Source organism: Babylonia areolata, chromosome 21, assembly GCF_041734735.1.
Source record: "Babylonia areolata isolate BAREFJ2019XMU chromosome 21, ASM4173473v1, whole genome shotgun sequence".
In the NCBI taxonomy this organism is placed as follows: domain Eukaryota; kingdom Metazoa; phylum Mollusca; class Gastropoda; order Neogastropoda; family Buccinidae; genus Babylonia; species Babylonia areolata.
In genome coordinates, this window is record NC_134896.1 from 39,158,770 (window position 1) to 39,178,100 (window position 19,331).

Here is a 19,331-nt window from a genome sequence, read left to right on the forward strand (position 1 = left end):
TAGGACAGAGTGTGTGGTCACTATGGTGGTACCTGTATCACAGTAATCTGGTTCCTATGGTGATACCTGTATCACAGTGGTCTGGTCACTATGGTGATACCTGTATCACAGTATTCTGGTCACTATGATGATACCTGGATCACGTTAATCTGGTCACTATGGTGATACCTGTATCACAGTGGTCTGGTCACTATGGTGATACCTGTATCACAGTATACCTGGTCACTATGGTGATGCCTGCATCACAGTAAACCTGATCACTATGATGATAACTACATCACACTGAATGTGGTCACCAAGGTACCTGTATCACAGGACGTCAGGTCACTATGTCACAGTATATCTGGCCCAACGCCGACTGTCCTAAAACCCTCTTGGCCGAGAGAGTGGGGGATGTAATTTGGGCAAGACACTCTCCACTGTAATCAAATTCTAGCCCAAATAGTCGGAACAGCAGTTGCCTCCTCTACTGTTCTGATGGTCATAGTCGGACACGACTGACTATCATATCATATACCTGGCCACTATGATGATACCTGGGTCACAGTACATCTGGTGACTTTGGCAATACACATACCATCGCAAGTGCTGGCTATGGTCTGCTTTTGAATACTGTGTCTCAACCACTGATACCCAGTGATAGATATCATTTGTTGTGACAGTTCCTTTGTCGTCTGTTTAATTTGTTCTGTTGCTTTGTTCTGTTTTCTCTCTCTCTCACACAAACACACACAGAAACATGCACGCACACACACACACACACACACACACACACGCACATGTACACAATCATGCACAGAGAAAAAAACCAACAACACTTGGTCTGGTCTGTCAGACCCATGCGGCACAACAGCACTGCTTTCAACAGGCATGGAGGCAACGCGAAAGGTCACATCATTAAAATGAAACAGAAAGTAAGACATTACTTAACCTCACTTAGCACTGCCAGTTAGCTCCCCTGGCTTTCCCCAGACGACTCATTTGTATGGGTAGGAAATAAAATCGCCAAAACACTTATGTTGAAATTTATGAAAACTTCCAAGCTGATCAGTAACATAATGAGTTAGATGGGGACAAAATATAAAACTTCCTCCCTTCTTATACCACCATACAGTGAGATGATGAAAGTATCCATATTTCTTATTCGAAATTTGGACACACTGATGACTTGTAAATGAATCCAAGAAAGCACAAAGAGTCTGAAACAGATAAAATTCATAACATTATACAGCCACGATAGGGCCCCTTCATCTAATTCTGTTGTCTGCCTTGTGACTGAGACGAAACTGGGTCAGACGCCGTTGCTGACATGCACCGAGTCTGTTCACATGAACCAGTCACCACGAAGGTAACTCTCCTACTTGTGAGCAGAGCAACACACGCTGCATTTATTGGTCACAGTGGAGAATGGAAAGGTCAGTTAAGATATTCTTAGCTCATAACGTCATTATGGAAATTTGGCCCCACTCCAAAAATTCAAAACCATCTAAGGCTCCGATTGGGGCCCGTCATCTGAAACAGCTGTGAACAGTAGAGCCCCGATCGGGGCCTTTTGTCTGGGGTAAGTTAATGATATCAGATTTTCTTGTTGTCCTGCCTAATTCATTTCATCTATATTACTATATTTCAAAATCAAATACTGTTTAAACCAAACTGAATTGCAAGAAAGATACACCAACCAAACATTTTTTTTTTTTAAATAACAGTTCATGATAAAATGCAGTACACAGTCACCAGTAATAACACAACAGCAGGTTACAATAAACATACAAGAAGTGCACAACTTACCGTAAATTCCAGTTGAAATACACGGGAAAGCCTGCAACAGTCACCACAGTCAGGATCACATTACACGCAGGAATGGATGATAAGACCAAGCTCTAAGGGCTTTACAAACGTGGGGTCATTTGCACAGCAGACTGCCTACCTAGGTAGAGCCAACTGACGGCTGCCACTGGGCGCTCATCATTTGTTTCCTGCGTCATCCAATCAGATTTCTGGCACGCACAAATAGACAATCAGCCAGACACGTAACATTTTATGTGTATGACCGTTTTGTTTATTTACCCGGCCATGTAGGCAGTCATACTCCCGTTTTCATGGGGGTGTACACTGGGTAAGTTCTTGTTCCATAACCCACCTAACACTGACATGGATTACAGGATCTTTAACATGTGTATTTTATCTTCTGCACTCTTATACACACAAAGGGGGTTCAGGCACTAGCAGGTCTGCACATACGTTGTCCCAAAAGATCGGAAAAATCTCCCCTCTTTACCCACCAGGCGTCACTACCGAGATTCGAACCCAGGACCCTCAGATTGAAAACCCAACGCTTTAACCGCTAGGCTATTGCACCCATTAATATCATATCATAAAAGAAAGCACATAGGACCCATCTCCTCAAAATACAACGTAACCTTCTCCAAACCAACACCAAAGCCCTGAACAGCTGAAGGGCTTCATCAACCAACATGTCGTCAAACTCAACTCTACAGGATATAACAGTTACTACCTAGGTGAACCACTACTGACCACGGAGGCGAGTTGGTTTTGCTGCAGCACTTCCAGGCTGCGTCTGTAGGCACTGTGGAGCATGTCTGGCTTCTCCCCGATGGGCCCCACCGTGTGGATCACGTCTGTCGGCACACACACACAGGGTGCATTGTCATACTGTGTTGTCATACTGCATCTTTTACACTGCACTGTAGGGTACATTGTCATACTGTGTTGTCATACTGCATCTTTTACACTGCACTGTAGGGTACATTGTCATACTGTGTTGTCATACTACATCTTTACACTGCACTGTAGGGTACATCGTCATACTGTGTTGTCATACTGCATCTTTACACTGCACTGTAGGATACATCGTCATACTGTGTTGTCATACTGCATCTTTACACTGCACTGTGGGGTACATCGTCATACTGTGTTGTCATACTGCATCTTTACACTGCACTGTAGGGTACATCATCATACTGTGTTGTCGTACTGCATCTTTACACTGCACTGTAGGGTTCATTGTCATACTGTGTTGTCATACTACATCTTTACACTGCACTGTGGGGTACATCGTTAAACTGTGTTGTCATACTGCATCTTTACACTGCACTGTAGGGTACATCATCATACTGTGTTGTCGTACTGCATCTTTACACTGCACTGTGGGGTACATCGTCATACTATGTTGTCGTACTACATCTTTACACTGCACTGTGGGGTACACTGTCATACTGTGTTGTCGTACTGCATCTTTACACTGCACTGTAGGGTTCATTGTCATACTGTGTTGTCGTACTGCATCTTTACACTGCACTGTGGGGTACATCGTCATACTGTGTTGTCGTACTACATCTTTACAGTGCACTGTAGAGTGCATCGTCATACTGTGTTGTCATAGTGCATCTTTACACTGCACTGTAGGGTTCATTGTCATACTGTGTTGTCATACTACATCTTCACACTGCACTGTGGGGAACATTGTCATACTGTGTTGTCATACTACATCTTTACACTGCACTGTGGGGTACATTGTCATACTGTGTTGTCATACTGCATCTTTACACTGCACTGTGGGGTACATCGTCATACTGTGTTGTCATACTACATCTTTACACTGCACTGTAGGGTACATTGTCATACTGTGTTGTCATACTACATCTTTACACTGCACTGTAGGGTACATTGTCATACTGTGTTGTCGTACTACATCTTTACACCTCACTGTACGGTACATCGTCATACTGTGTTGTCATACTACATCTTTACACTGCACTGTAGGGTACATCGTCATACTGTGTTGTCATACTACATCTTTACACTGCACTGTGGGGTACACTGTCATGTTGTGTTGTCATACTACATCTTTACACTGCACTGTAGGGTACACTGTCATACTGTGTTGTCATACTGCATCTTTACACTGCACTGTAGGGAACATTGTCATACTGTGTTGTCGTACTACATCTTTACACCTCACTGTAGGGTACATTGTCATACTGTGTTGTCATACTGCATCTTTACACTGCACTGTACTCTGTAGGGTACATTGTCATACTGTGTTGTCGTACTACATCTTTACACTGCACTGTAGGGTAAATTGTCATACTGTGTTGTCATACTGCATCTTTACACTGCACTGTGGTGTACACTGTCATACTGTGTTGTCATACTGCATCTTTACACTGCACTGTAGGGTAAATCGTCATACTGTGTTGTCATACTGCATCTTTACACTGCACTGTACTCTGTAGGGTACATTGTCATACTGTGTTGTTGTACTGCATCTTTACACTGCACTGTAGGCTACATTGTCATACTGTGTTGTTGTACTGCATCTTTACACTGCACTGTAGGGTACATCATCATACTGTGTTGTCGTACTACATCTTTACACTGCACTGTAGGGTACATCATCATACTGTGTTGTCATACTGCATCTTCACACTGCACTGTAGGGTACATTGTCATACTGTGTTGTCATACTGCATCGTTTACACTGCACTGTGGGGTACATCATCATACTGTGTTGTCATACTACATCTTTACACTGCACTGTGGGGAACATTGTCATACTGTGTTGTCATACTACATCTCTACAATGCACTGTAGGGTACATCATCATACTATGTTGTCATACTGCATCTTTACACTGTACTGTAGGGTACATCGTCATACTGTGTTGTCACACTACATCTTTACACTGCACTGTAGGGTACATTGTCATACTGTGTTGTCATACTGCATCTTTACACTGCACTGTAGGGTACATTGTCATACTGTGTTGTCATACTGCATCTTTACACTGCACTGTAGGGTACATCGTCATACTGTGTTGTCATACTGCATCTTTACACTGCACTGTAGGGTACATCGTCATACTGTGTTGTCATACTACATCTTTACACTGCACTGTAGGGTACATCGTCATACTGTGTTGTCATACTGCATCTTTACACTGCACTGTAGAGTACATCGTCATACTGTGTTGTCATAGTGCATCTTTACACTGCACTGTAGGGTACATCCTCATACTGTGTTGTCATACTACATCTTTACACTGCACTGTAGGGTACATCGTCATACTGTGTTGTCATACTGCATCTTTACACTGCACTGTAGAGTACATCGTCATACTGTGTTGTCATACTACATCTTTACACTGCACTGTAGGGTACATCGTCATACTGTGTTGTCATACTACATCTTTACACTGCACTGTAGGGTACATCGTCATACTGTGTTGTCATACTGCATCTTTACACTGCACTGTAGGGAACATTGTCATACTGTGTTGTCATACTGCATCTTTACACTGCACTGTGGGGTAAATCGTCATACTATGTTGTCATACTGCATCTTTACACTGCACTGTAGGGTACATCGTCATACTGTGTTGTCATCCCTCATCTTTAAACTTCACTGTGGGGTACATCGTTAAACTGTGTTGTTATACTGCATCTTTACACTGCACTGTGTGGTACATTGTCATACTGTGTTGTCATACCTCATCTTTAAACTTCACTGTGGGGTACATCATTATACTGTGTTGTTATACTGCATCTTTACACTGCACTGTAGGGTACATTGTCATACTGTGTTGTCATACCTCATCTTTAAACTTCACTGTGGGGTACATCATTATACTGTGTTGTTATACTGCATCTTTACACTGCACTGTAGGGTACATCGTCATACTGTGTTGTCATACTGCATCTTTACACTGCACTGTACTCTGTAGGGTACATTGTCATACTGTGTTGTCGTACTACATCTTTACACTGCACTGTAGGGTACATCGTCATACTGTGTTGTCATACTGCATCTTTACAGTGCACTGTAGGGTACATCGTTATACTGTGTTGTCATACCTCATCTTTAAACTGCACTGTGGGGTACATTGTCATACTGTGTTGTCATACTGCATCTTTACACTGCACTGTGGGGTACATCGTCATACTGTGTTGTCATACCTCATCTTTACACTGCACTGTAGGGTACATCGTCATACTGTGTTGTCATACTGCATCTTTACACTGCACTGTGGGGTACATCGTCATACTGTGTTGTCATACTACATCTTTACACTGCACTGTAGGGTACATCGTCATACTGTGTTGTCATACTGCATCTTTACACTGCACTGTAGAGTACATCGTCATACTGTGTTGTCATACTACATCTTTACACTGCACTGTAGGGTACATCGTCATACTGTGTTGTCATACTGCATCTTTACACTGCACTGTGGGGTACATCATCATACTGTGTTGTCATACTGCATCTTTACACTGCACTGTAGGGTACATCGTCATACTGTGTTGTCATACTGCATCTTTACACTGCACTGTGGGGTACATCGTCATACTGTGTTGTCATACTGCAACTTTACACTGCACTGTAGGGTACACTGTCATACTGTGTTGTCATACCTCATCTTTAAACTTCACTGTGGGGTACATCGTCATACTGTGTTGTCATACTGCATCTTTACACTGCACTGTGGGGTACATCGTCATACTGTGTTGTCATACTGCATCTTTACACTGCACTGTAGAGTACATGGTCATACTGCAATGTCATAATGCATCTCAAAGTGCTCTGAAATAACAAAAACATACACGCTTGTCAGTAACACACATAAACTCCATCATCCTCACCCACTCCCACCAACCCCCACATCACACACACACACACACACACACACACACACACAAATTTTGCAAGGAAAAAACATGAATTCAAAGAATAGAGAACATAAAATGAAGTCCTTTAAATTTAAAAGCCTTTTGAAGGAGTGTAACAGACTGCGGCACACAGAAAATGGCAGTGAGTTCCAGCTTACTATATCCTTGAATGAAATAAAACAAAGTCAAATCAAATGAAAAAAAAAATTATTTTAAAAAAATAATAATAAAGCAAGCATTTCAAGGCATGTGTGAAAAGTGTACTGTTAAAAAAAAAAAAAAGAAATTAAAAGAAACACACAAAAATCTCATAAACCTGTTGCACCCTCAGGACTGTGTGCACTCTAATACGGCAGGCAACTAAAAACATATTTAAAAAAAAACAAAACAAAAAACACACACACAAAAATCTCAAAAACCTGTGACATCTTCAGGACTGTTTGTGCACTCACATTTGGCAGGTAAATAAAAAAAAAATTATTAAAAACAAACAAAAAAAATCTCATACACCTGTAACACCTTCAAGGACTGTGTCAGTGTGCACTCACATTAGGCAGGTAACTAAAAAAAAAATTTTTTTTAAATAAAGAAAAAAAACACACACAAAAAAAATCTGATAAATCTGTAACACCTTCAGAGGCCTCAAAAAGTTTTTTTTTTCAACATTGTTGTATTGTATTGTATTGTACTGTATTGTATTCTGTTGTACTGTATTCTACTGTAATGTATTCTATTGTATTCTATTGTCCTAGATGCCATTTGGCAGGTACCTAATATTATTTTTTAAATTTAAAACAACAAAAATCTCATAAACCTGTAAAACCTTCAGGACTGTGTGCACTCAAATATGACAGGTTAAAAAAAAAAAAAAAAATCTAAAAAAAAAACCATAAAAAATCTCATAAACCTGTAACATCTGTGTGCACTTACATTTGGTATGTAACTGATTTTTTTTTTTTTTTAATAAAAAAAAAAAAAAACACAAACAAAAAAACTCATTAACCTACAACACCTGTGTGCACTCACGTTTGGCAGGTAACTTGTACCCACAGGTGATCTTGGCGTCGCCCGTGTCGCAGCCACTCAGGGTGGAGCATTCTCTCTTCAGGAAGGAGCCAGCGGCAGCGTGGATGGCACCGTCCACTGAAACATGGCCCACAGCGTTACCATAAAAAGAGTCAAGCACTGGACTTGTCGTAGATTTTTCAACATTGTTGTACTGTATTGGATGGTATGGTATGGTATGGTATGGTACTGAATGCTATGGTAAGGTACGTCATGGCATGGTACTGTACTGTACTGTATTGTACATATTGTACTGTATTGTATTGCATTCTATTGTCCTAGATGCCATTTTGGAATTAATGTCCAGTTATTTTCTTCAGAGGCCTCAAAAAGTTTTTTTTTCAACATTGTTGTATTGTATTGTATTGAATTGTATTGTACTGTATTGTATTGTACTGTATTGTATTGTATTGTATTGTATTTTATTGTATTGTATTGTATTGCATTCTATTATCCTAGATGCCATTTTGGAATTAATGTCCAGTTATTTTCTTCAGAGGGCTCAAAAAGGTTTTTTTCAACATTGTTGTATTATATTGTACTGTATTGTATTGTATTGTATTGTATTGTACTGTACTGTATTGTATTGTACTGTATTGCATTCTATTGTCCTAGGTGCCATTTTGGAATTAATGTCCAGTTATTTTCTTCAGAGGCCTCAAAAAGTTTTTTTTCAACATTGTTGTATTGTATTGTATTGAATTGTATTGTACTGTATTGTATTGTATTGTATTGCATTCTATTGTCCTAGATGCCATTTTGGAATTAATGTCCAGTTATTTTCTTCAGAGGCCTCAAAAAGTTTTTTTTCAACATTGTTGTATTGTATTGTATTGAATTGTATTGTACTGTATTGTATTGTATTGTATTGCATTCTATTGTCCTAGATGCCATTTTGGAATTAATGTCCAGTTATTTTCTTCAGAGGCCTCAAAAAGGTTTTTTTCAACATTGTTGTATTGTATTGTATTGTATTGTATTGTATTGTATTGTATTGCATTCTATTGTCCTAGATGCCATTTTGGAATTAATGTCCAGTTATTTTCTTCAGAGGCCTCAAAAAGGTTTTTTTCAACATTGTTGTATTGTATTGTATTGTATTGTATTGTATTGTATTGTATTGTATTGTATTGTCCTTGATGCCATTCTGGTGTTAATGTCCAGATACTTTCTTCAGAGTATTGTATTGTATTGTATTGTACTGTATCATACTGTCCTTGATGCCATTCTGGTGTTAAATGTCCAGATACCTTCTTCAGAGGCCTCAAAATGTTTTTCGGCCCATTGTAATGTAAATATTCACTTTTTGTAAATTAACCAAATTTATCATTGTAACCCCAACCTGCTTCAAAATCAGCTTCCATTATTTTTCTTTCATTGAAACATTTTCAGATGCTTTCCTGTTACTCTGCTTTTTTTTTTTCCCCCCACAAAAATGTATATAAAACAGTGTTTATTTTGCAAGTGTAGTGCAGTGTATCACTCTTTGTTGAAACAGATTCCTCTGTACAAAATTCAGGCTGCTCTCCCCTGGAAGAGCATGTCACGACAGTACAGTGCCATCTTTTTTCTTCTTTTTTTTCTTTTTTTTTTCTGCCTGCACGTGTATTTGTTTTCCTATCAAAATGCTTTTTTCTTCTACAGAGTTTAGTCAGGAACAAGCTTTTTGTTGCCGTGGGTTCTTTTAGGTGAACAAAGTGCATACTACAAATGGGACCTCCGTTTCATCCCAATGACTAGAATCCGGACCACCACTCAAGGTCCAGTGGAGGGGGAGAAAATACCCGTACCGGCATTTGTGGGATCTGATCCTCTGTGCTAAGATTCTCTTGCTTCCTAGGCGGATGCATTACCAATAGGCCACCATTTTAACATTTTGGTTCTCTTCAACTGATCTCACCAGCATTTTAACATCATTTGTTCTCTTCAATCGATCTCACCACCACTTTAACATCATTTTGGTTCTCTTCAACTGATCTCACCACCATTTTAACATCATTTTGGTTCTCTTCAACTGATCTAACCACCATTTTAACATCATTTTGGTTCTCTTCAACTGATCTCACTACCACATTAACATCATTTTGGTTCTCTTCAACTGATCTCACCACCATTTTAACATCATTTTGGTTCTCTTCAACTGATCTCACCACCATTTTAACATCATTTTGGTTCTCTTCAATTGATCTCACCACCATTTCAACATCATTTTGGTTCTCTTCAACTGATCTCACCACCACTTTAACATCATTTTGGTTCTCTTCAACTGATCTCACCACCACTTTAACATCATTTTGGTTCTCTTCAATTGATCTCACCGCCACATTAACATCATTTTGGTTCTCTTCAACTGATCTCACCACCATTTTAACATCCTTTTGGTTCTCTTCAATTGATCTCACCACCACTTTAACATCATTTTGGTTCTCTTCAATTGATCTCACCACCACATTAACATCATGTTGGTTCTCTTCAATTGATCTAACCACCACATTAACATCATTTTGGTTCTCTTCAATTGATCTCACCACCACTTTAACATCATTTTGGTTCTCTTCAATTGATCTCACCACCACTTGAACATCATTTTGGTTCTCTTCAACTGATCTCACCACCACATTAACATCATTTTGGTTCTCTTCAATTGATCTCACCACCACATTAACATCATTTTGGTTCTCTTCAACTGATCTCACCACCACTTTAACATCATTTTGTTTCTCTTCAACTGATCTCAAGAACAGATCAGTATGTAGCTGGTATGGCCACTTTGTGGTAGCCTGGGCAATACATAAGCGATTTGAATTGATCTTGATTTGACTTGTCATGGAAAAGAGCAATCCAATTCAGAATTAAATTACCGTACTGTTAGCACTGATAAAGTTGACAGTGGTAGCATTACAATCATGCTTCTAGGTGATTCATTCCAAATAGTGATCATACATTACAATCATGCTTCTAGGTGATTCATTCCAAATAGTGATCATAACGATATGGAGAATGTAATAAAAACTCTGATGAAAATAATACTAACAATATGATAATAGATACATGCCTGGCAAATACAGCCATTGTTGTTGTTGTTGTTGTTGTTGTTCAGTATTGAAACAGAACATCAATGTTCTGACTTTAAAGTAGGTTGCTGAGAATTTCTGAAGCATTTCGGCACTAAAAACAAAAACAAAACAAAAAACAAAAAACCACAGACCTCCTCCACCCCCCAGCAAAGAATTGTTGGCAGCGTTGACAATGGCATCGATCTCCAGCGTGGTAATGTCCCCACGGAACAGCGAGATTTTCTTGTTCAGCTTTTCGTTCACAGGGAATCTGGCAGTCCTACGTGAGGCTGACAGTCACATATTAACATCCACATGTATATGTATATATACATATATATTACTGAACAATAACAGCACTTCCTAAGTTCCTTCAATTTTTTTTTTTTTTTTTTTTTTAAAGAAGCCAACGATATTTCTATTTTGGTGTCTCTGAAACTTGATCCAAATATTCCAATTTGTAAGAACTGGATCTCTAATAGTAGATCACAAAGAAGTATCAAATGGATCTCCAAACCAAAACCTTTTTTTCCACAATGCAAATGGACTTATCAATCTATTTATTCATTTATCTATTAAGATGTCTTGCTGTAGCACATATCCTTTAAGCTCTATGCACTTTAGAAACTTCAGTGAGAAACAAAGACTAGTGGCCCACACAACTGCTGCTGTGCAGAGTGGTTTGACAATGGAAAAGGCTTTCAATAGTTTCATTAACTGTGAGTCAAATATGCAATAAAATATCTAAAAACATTTCATTCGATCTAGGCTTGTACTGTTGTAGGCTCACACTACTGACAAGACATAAAATGACACAAATATATGTTCAGCCATCTACTGTACGTTTAACTTTTCTTCGAATACATTTATGTACGCAATTATTTTGTACAGCTCAGTTACTATGGTTATAGAATCAATGTTCATTTACTGTAGATATAAAAGCAATGCTCATATACTATAAATCATGTAAAATCAATGTTCATTTATTGTACAATTTGTTGATGTAAAAGTAATGGTCAGTTACAATATGTGCAGATGTAATGCTCAGTTATTATGGATATATAGAATGATCAGTTACAAAAGATATAGAAGTAATGGTCAGTTATTCATTATTGTGGTTAAAGAAGTAATGCTCAATTACTGAGAATACACTACACTTAGACATTTATTGCAAATTAACTGTTCATTAATCAAGACTCACATCTGGCTTTATCCACGCTGGAGGATTTGGAGCTTTTCCTTTCCAAAGCTTGGCTCTTCCGGTACTCACTGACATATTCTAGCCAGGTGGGGATGTTATTCAGAGTCAGAAAACCGTCATCTCCACATTTGTAGCTTTTGCGCTTTTTCTCTATCGGCATGCTGGAATATTTCTCTGAAAAAGGAAAAGGCCATGCCAAGTATTTATGAAAACTTTATCAGTCTATGTACTTTTGTTTTGTTATTGTTGCTGCTGTTGTTGTTTTGGCAAAGACATACCCATTAAAAGAATCAATATAAATTGGCATTATATCTAAGCAAGCAAAGATGCAGATTTGTTTTGTTTTTTTTGTTTTTTTTGTTTTGTTTTTTTTCAAATGGAAACTTCAAACAAAAACCATGGGATTCAAGAATAAAGTTGAACACACCAATGGTATTACTATTAGTGACAAAGAAACAGCCACAAAGATTTGATAGCTTTCCTCCTGTGCTTCAGCTTCAGTTTGCGAAAGAGAACCTTACTCTTGGTACTGTTACTGCACTTATTGTACTTGTAGTATACATTTGTACACGGTATGTAGCTTTTCTGGCAGTCCTGGTTTGCTGTCACAGTGTCAGTCATTCTTTTGAGCAGTTCGTTTAACTTACTGTTCCTTGCACTGCTGTGAAAATAAGCCCCACAAGAATACTTTTCCCTTCTTCAAGCTGCAGTCTATACAGACTGATTATTCAAAATCAGTCTCAAGATCCTCAAGGAGAGATGGTTTCAAGCTTTCACTTAACGTATAAGGCAACCCCACGTTCCCCCTTTTCTAAGTTTATGAAAAAGCTCACAGCTCCACCCAGGGCAATTCCACATTCCTGAACAGGACATCAACGATGTTTTGGATTTACCTCTGTTATTACTTATAATGTTATAGCAATAATAGCAGAGTTGAACAGTTCAATCTGTGCTTGAAGCTCAGCTCTTTGTTCAGCAAACAGTCAGCATTTGTGTACAAACATGAACAAGAAGTATAACTTGAAGTATGATTAAACAAAAAATTTGAGTGACTAAAAGTAGAATTGTCAAAATAATCTAAATAAATGGAAACTTTAGAACTATCTATAGTTGTTGGGTTTCCCCTTTTCATGCGAAATCCTTTTTGCGATTCTACAGTTCTGGATGCGTGGGTGGGTATTTCACTATGTTGACCACTTGGCCGTTCCAGCGCACCAATTTGGCGAGACCGTCTCCGGACTTAAGTGATTCCTCTTGCTTCTTCTTTAGTTCCTTATCAAGTTCTTCTTCTGGTTTTCTTTATGCTGGGGTCATGTCCTGGAGCATTGCTATCTTGCTAATCAGTCTCTCACGATGGGCACAATAGCTGAGTGGTTAAAGTGTTGGACTTTCAACCTGAGGGTCCTGGGTTCAAATCTTGGTAACGGCACCTGGTGGGTAATGGGTGGAGATTTTTCTGATCTCCCAGGTCAACCTATGTGCAGACCTGTTTGTGCCTGAACCCCCTTTTGTGCCTGAACCCCCTTCATGTGTATACACAAGCAGAAGATGAAATACGCATGTAATACATCCTGTTATCCATGTCAGCGCTTGGTGGGTTATGGAAACAAGAACATACCCAGCATGCACACCCCCGAAAACAGAGTATGGCTGCCTACATGGTGGGGTAAAAACAGTCATACACACATAAAAGCCCACTCATGTACAGTATACGAGTGAATGTATGAGTTGCAGCCCACGAACAACCAAGAAGTCTCTCATCTTCAGCATCTTCGTTCAGTCTTTCTTCTTTCTTTGCTTTGTTGAAAGCTCTCTGGATTTCATCTCATGCTACCTGGCTGGATAATGACACTCGCAGTGGTCTATATTTCTTTGGTGAATTGTTACCTGAGGTCTGGGTTCTCATACGTCAAATGTCTATCAGTTAAGACTTTAATCCAATCTCATTCAGAACCTGCCTGCCTGTCTTCGTCCCATCACCTGCCTTCTGTTTTTTCATTATCTTGAGCTGAGCTTTCAGGGAGTATGAAGATCATCAGGTTTGTCAGCTCCCTTGTATTATCCTCTGATTCTGTTGTGTATTCTTTTGCTTTGGTGTCGACTATTGTTTTGACATCCTCTAATTTCAGTGTGTTCACACAGTTTTGTTCCTGGACCTCTTGTTGTATGTGTATAATGGCTTCTTTCACTGGTTGTGGGAATTAGCCCTCCTCAATTTTAAAACTCAGTCATCTACTGCAATAACTCTTTCTGTAAGTTTATCTACATCAATCACTAGTTTGGCCCTCCTGAAAGCTTTTGTAGCAAAAAATGTGCGCAAAATGTTATAAAACCAGTGCAACTGTGGGTTGTCAGAATTACTGTCTTTCATAATGACATTGTACACATTGTCAGATAAAGTTTGGCATGTCACACATCACTCACATAAACCACATTGAAGTGACTTATGATCACTTTTGACCATTTTCTTGCAACTACAACATGGTTCATTTGCACCCCCAGTTGTCGAACCCTTTCTTGGCATTCTCAACACACATGATTCTGCAATCTATGTTGACAATAAAGTTGATAACTCTTCAAGTGCATTCAGAAAAACTAAAAGGCTGTAAAGGTGTACTCACCAATTTCCCCACGTGTCTTTACAGTCCTACAGTGTCAGTGTGGTGCAGTCTGTTCCTGTATTAAATTTTCATCAACTTTGTTCCTTGTATTTTGGTGCCAGGGCATTTCTTGGGCTCAGGGCTGAATGAGTTTAAGTCATTCAAGCCTTGCTCAGTGTCCACCATCTTACTTTGTGGGGTGAAGCTGACAGTTTCAAAACACAGTCGAAAAACTAAGTTATCTCTAAAATTTCGGATGCTAAAATATGAATTTTAAGTAGCAGCAGCAGCAGTAGTAGTAGTAGTAGTGTAAGGACCTTCCAAATTGAAGATTGAATCTGCTGTGAAATACTGAAGAACTCGTGAAAATTAACTGCAGTAGTCAGCTTCACTGGTCCAAAACAAAAATAGGGCAGGCTGGCGTAAATTTTTTTTAATGTTTTTTGTTTTGTTTTCTGAATATTTACCCTTTTCTGCTCGTATCTCCTCTTGAACAATGGCAGCTCGGGTTCCATGGGATTTGTTTCCTCCAAACCCTGGGGCCTTGTCAAATGACAACCTTCCTCCTCTTTTCATCGTGAGATGTCTGATCGTATTTCCACTCAGAAATCTGCTGTGAAATAATGAAGAACGCTCGTGAAAATTAACTGCAGTAGTCAGCTTCTCTGGTCCCAAACTCAATGCAAATCGTTCTAAAAATGTACCCACAAAACCGAAACAACGCAGCTTTCGACTGACGTTCATCTCTAATGCCCATGCATGGTCTCCCTTACAAATAACTATCTACCGAAAAGAACCGGAAACATACAGATGTGTTGAGTAAAGGCAAATTGCAAATTGTTCTGTCTGTCTGTCTGTCTGTCTCTGACTCTCTATCCTTCCACTATCCACTCTCTCCATTCCATCTCTCTCTCTCTCTCTTTGATTTTTCTCCATAACACAGTGTCTTGTTTCACTAAACTACCGAGGTTCTCTCCCCGGGCCCGCCGGGCCTCTCTCTCTCTCTCTCTCTCTCTCTCTGTCTCTGTTCTTCTTCTGCTTCTTATTTTTCTTCCTCCATTTGATGCCCAGGGTCAAAACGCTGACCATTATCGGCATTTTAGCTCGGGTGGTGATAGGTGTCGCCGCCAGGTTGAATTGGAAGAAAATTGCAACTGTGTGACATCTAAAGGAAGAGAGACTGGAAAAGAGAAAAGGTCGCCAGGGGGTCGGTCGGTAGTGGGGTAGGTGGGCTAGGGGGCGGTGGGTCAGATCAGTTGACATCTTTTTAACGAATGTGTCAAGGGTTGGAGCATCGACAGTCTCCTCAGTGGGGTAGAACGTTCCATTTACGAACTGCACGTGAGAATAAGGCGTTCAACCTGATGTCTTCTCTACAGGGGATTCCGTTGTCAAAGGTTTGCGTGCGGGCTCTTCAAAACTAGATTGTTGCTGCTGGTGGTGGGGGTTTGGGCACCTTGCTGATAATTTGCAAGTGCCCTGCTGATCTTGAACAGCATGGACAATCTAGCTGTCCCTCCTACGACGTTCCAGGATTTCCCACTGCAGTGCTTGCAGTAGCTGGTTGTCCTTCAGTGTCGATGTAGTACAAATCGTGCAGCTCTCCGTTGGACTGCTTCTATCTTGTTCACTTCTCAGTTTCTTTGCTGTGGGGTCCCATGCAGTGTTCGCATCTCGAAGATGGAGCGTATTATGGACATGTAGACGATGGCCTCAGTGATTTTCGTTGTCGCCCTCCTCAGCTTTCATCGCAGGAAACCGAGTATCCTGTTTTCCTTAGTTATCATACTGTCAGTATGTTTGGTGAGGCGAATATTTGAAGTATGACACCCCAGATAGTTCGTTGACGTCACAGGTTCTAGGTGGTAACCGTGCATGTCTGTGGTACTGATGACTGAGGACTGCTGGTTTTCGGCCTTGTCGTGATGCACGTCAGTCCAGTCAGGACACTGCACTTCAGTTCGAGATGGAACCGCTGCATCTCCCATTCTTTCCTCCCAGTCTCTCTCTGTCTCTCTGTCTCTCTCTCTTCTAAAAAGATATAGTCACGGTACAAATCGTGCTGCTCTCCTTTGGACTGCTCCTATCTTGTTCTCTTCTTTCTTTGCTGTGGGGTCCCATGCAGTGTTCGCATCTCGAAGATGGAGCGTATTATGGACATGTAGACGATGGCCTCAGTGATTTTCGTTGTCGCCCTCCTCAGGTTTCATGTAAACGTTGTAATGTAATCGAAGATGAAAACCATTTTATAAACAATTGTGTCCTTTACAATAACCTGCGGCAAAAACATCTGAACTCTGAAGGTCAGTCGTATGTTCACTTGATGAAGAATGGTTCTGTTTACAGTATTCGTAAACTATGCATTTATATATTTAATGCCCTGAAGATACGACAGGAATTCTGTGACAACAATGATGAAAGTTAGAATTAATTTACTATGCACGAGAAGCACTTTTGTTCTGCAGGTTAAGTTAGTACGTATTTTACATTTGGTGTGGCTGAGTGATCACCATATTGTGTACTTTTGACCTCTTTCTAGGGGCCGGAGGCCTGGAGATTAAATTTTTGTTCTTGTTCTTGTTCTTCTCTCTCTCTCTCTCTCTCTCTCTCTCTCTCTCTCTCTCTCTATCTATCTATCTATCTATCTCTCAGTCTCTCTCTCTCTCTCTCTCTCTCTCTCTCTCTCTCTCTTGGTGTTTACTTGTCGTTTATGTAATCTGGGTAAGGAAGACGAGCTACATTTTGTGTTATGTTGCCCTGCCTTGAGTGACCTCAGACAAAAACTAATCCAACCAAAGTATTATAAAGATCCATCTAACTTTAGATTTAATTTGCTCATGTCGTCAAGACATGAGTCTACTCTGTGTAACTTGGCCATTTATATATATGAGGCATTGAAGAGATTGAGAATAGTTACGACGTGAATGTTGTTGAACATCTGTGTTAGATATCTTTTGGTTGGTTTGTGTTGAAGATGCATAGTGTGTCATGTAAAATCTTATTTATCTTTCTTTAATGTCACTCCCTTCAGTAAGGGGCTTTGGCCTTTATCTGAATAAAAAAAATCGTTATCGTTATCGTTATCGTTATCTCTCTCTTAATGTGCATGCTGTATTGATATTACGATTCCCCTCTTTTGTTTTATTTTACTGTTTTCTCTTTGAGGACTGGATGATGAAAAGCATTGTCTTGCTTACTCTATTACCATCGGCAGAAAATAAAATTTATTCAGTTCAGTTCAGTTCAATGTCTCTCTCTCTCTCTCTCTCTCTCTCCCCATGTATTTGTATCAGTAATGGCCTGAGGCCGATGTACAATGAACATTTGTCTTCTGTGTGTGTGTGTGTGTGTGTGTGTGTGTGTCCCTCTGCACCGCTACACCCATGCATACTTACATACATACTTTTTTCATGAATTCACGTATCATGCACATGTGTCACGTGTTCATGTATGTACTCTGTGTGTATTTCTACAACCCTCTGTTGTTTTTGTGGATATTTTTTACTTCATGTTCACTTTGCCCTGAGGGCTGTATGTAAAGAAGCATATGCACGCTTATTCTACTTAATAATAATAATGATAATAATACATAGTTTTTCTATGGCGCGATATCCAGCACCAATGCTGCTCAAAGCGCCTTACATCACGGTTAACTATAAACATGCCTTCCCTCATTAGAAAAAAGTTCGTTCGCTCGTTCGTTCACTCTCTGTCACACACACACACACACACACACACACACACACACACACACACACACACACACACACACACACACACACGCACACACACACACACACACACACACACACACACACACACACCACAACACACATACACACACACTGGCACACACTGACACTCACACTCAACATGATTACGCCTTGTCTGGTGGATCAACCTGACGGAATACTTATCAGCTTATCAAGACTTCGCTTCAGTCTGGACTAAGGCTATCAAGACGCAGTTAGTCTCCCATTGATCCATGGGTTGAATGAAGAAAGACAGGGAATGCACCACCAACGTTAACGCACTCAGTACGGTCAGTCCTCTCTTCTCCTATACACAGACCCCTCGGATGTCCAGTGGGTGTCTCAATGACCCAACCTTTAGCTTCCGTCGTCAGAATTGTGGTATTCTTTGTCAACATTCACCTCCTTCAGTATAAGAGCCTTCCGCTTGCAATATTTTGATGGTGGTAATTGGGGTGAAACGCTGTTAACGTCTTCTCTTTCGCCGTTCGTATGGAGAGAGTTAATATAAACAAATCCTGTTGACCCATCAATAAACACCCAACTAAACACTCCATATCCCAATCCAAAGGATGGAACTGTTCAAGTCAAGCTCAAGCTGGTTTACTCAAGGCGCCTCCCGGCTGTGGAACTCGCTCCCCCAGAGATGATAAAGCAAAACCGCTACCCAGCTACATTCAGAAGAAGGAATAAGTAAAGAATAACGACATGAAATCAGTCACAAGTGAATGCCTTTATGATATAATGGTTCCTATAAAATAAATGCCAACATATCTGGTGGTGAGAAAACGGCCCAGCGAGGAACCGTGTTGTTTTTTTTTCTCGATCTGTGAAAAGCCGTGCACGCTTACATGCTGCTGGTGAGAAGCATTCTCTGAAAATATAATAATGATAATCATCATCATCATCACTGATCATCATCATCATCATCATCATCATCATGATAATAAGAAGAAAGAAAGAAAGTC

The 19,331-nt window shown here is 39.9% G+C and overlaps 1 protein-coding gene across 2 annotated transcripts in view; it reads right to left on the minus strand.

Moving 5' to 3' along the window:
• The window catches only part of LOC143296205 (ADP-ribose glycohydrolase MACROD2-like), a 24,197-nt gene extending 8,847 nt beyond the window's left edge, over positions 1 to 15,350 (minus strand). For both annotated transcript variants that reach the window (XM_076608024.1, XM_076608023.1), the window contains exons 1-6: positions 15,079 to 15,350; positions 12,012 to 12,185; positions 10,963 to 11,100; positions 7,716 to 7,832; positions 2,536 to 2,639; positions 1,789 to 1,819 (exon numbers count right to left, since the gene is read on the minus strand). In XM_076608024.1, coding sequence (XP_076464139.1) covers positions 1,789 to 1,819; positions 2,536 to 2,639; positions 7,716 to 7,832; positions 10,963 to 11,100; positions 12,012 to 12,185; positions 15,079 to 15,187 — 673 coding nt within the window. In that variant the 5' untranslated portion in view covers positions 15,188 to 15,350. The remainder of the gene's footprint in view (positions 1 to 1,788; positions 1,820 to 2,535; positions 2,640 to 7,715; positions 7,833 to 10,962; positions 11,101 to 12,011; positions 12,186 to 15,078) is intronic.
• Positions 15,351 to 19,331: the final 3,981 nt, after the last annotated feature.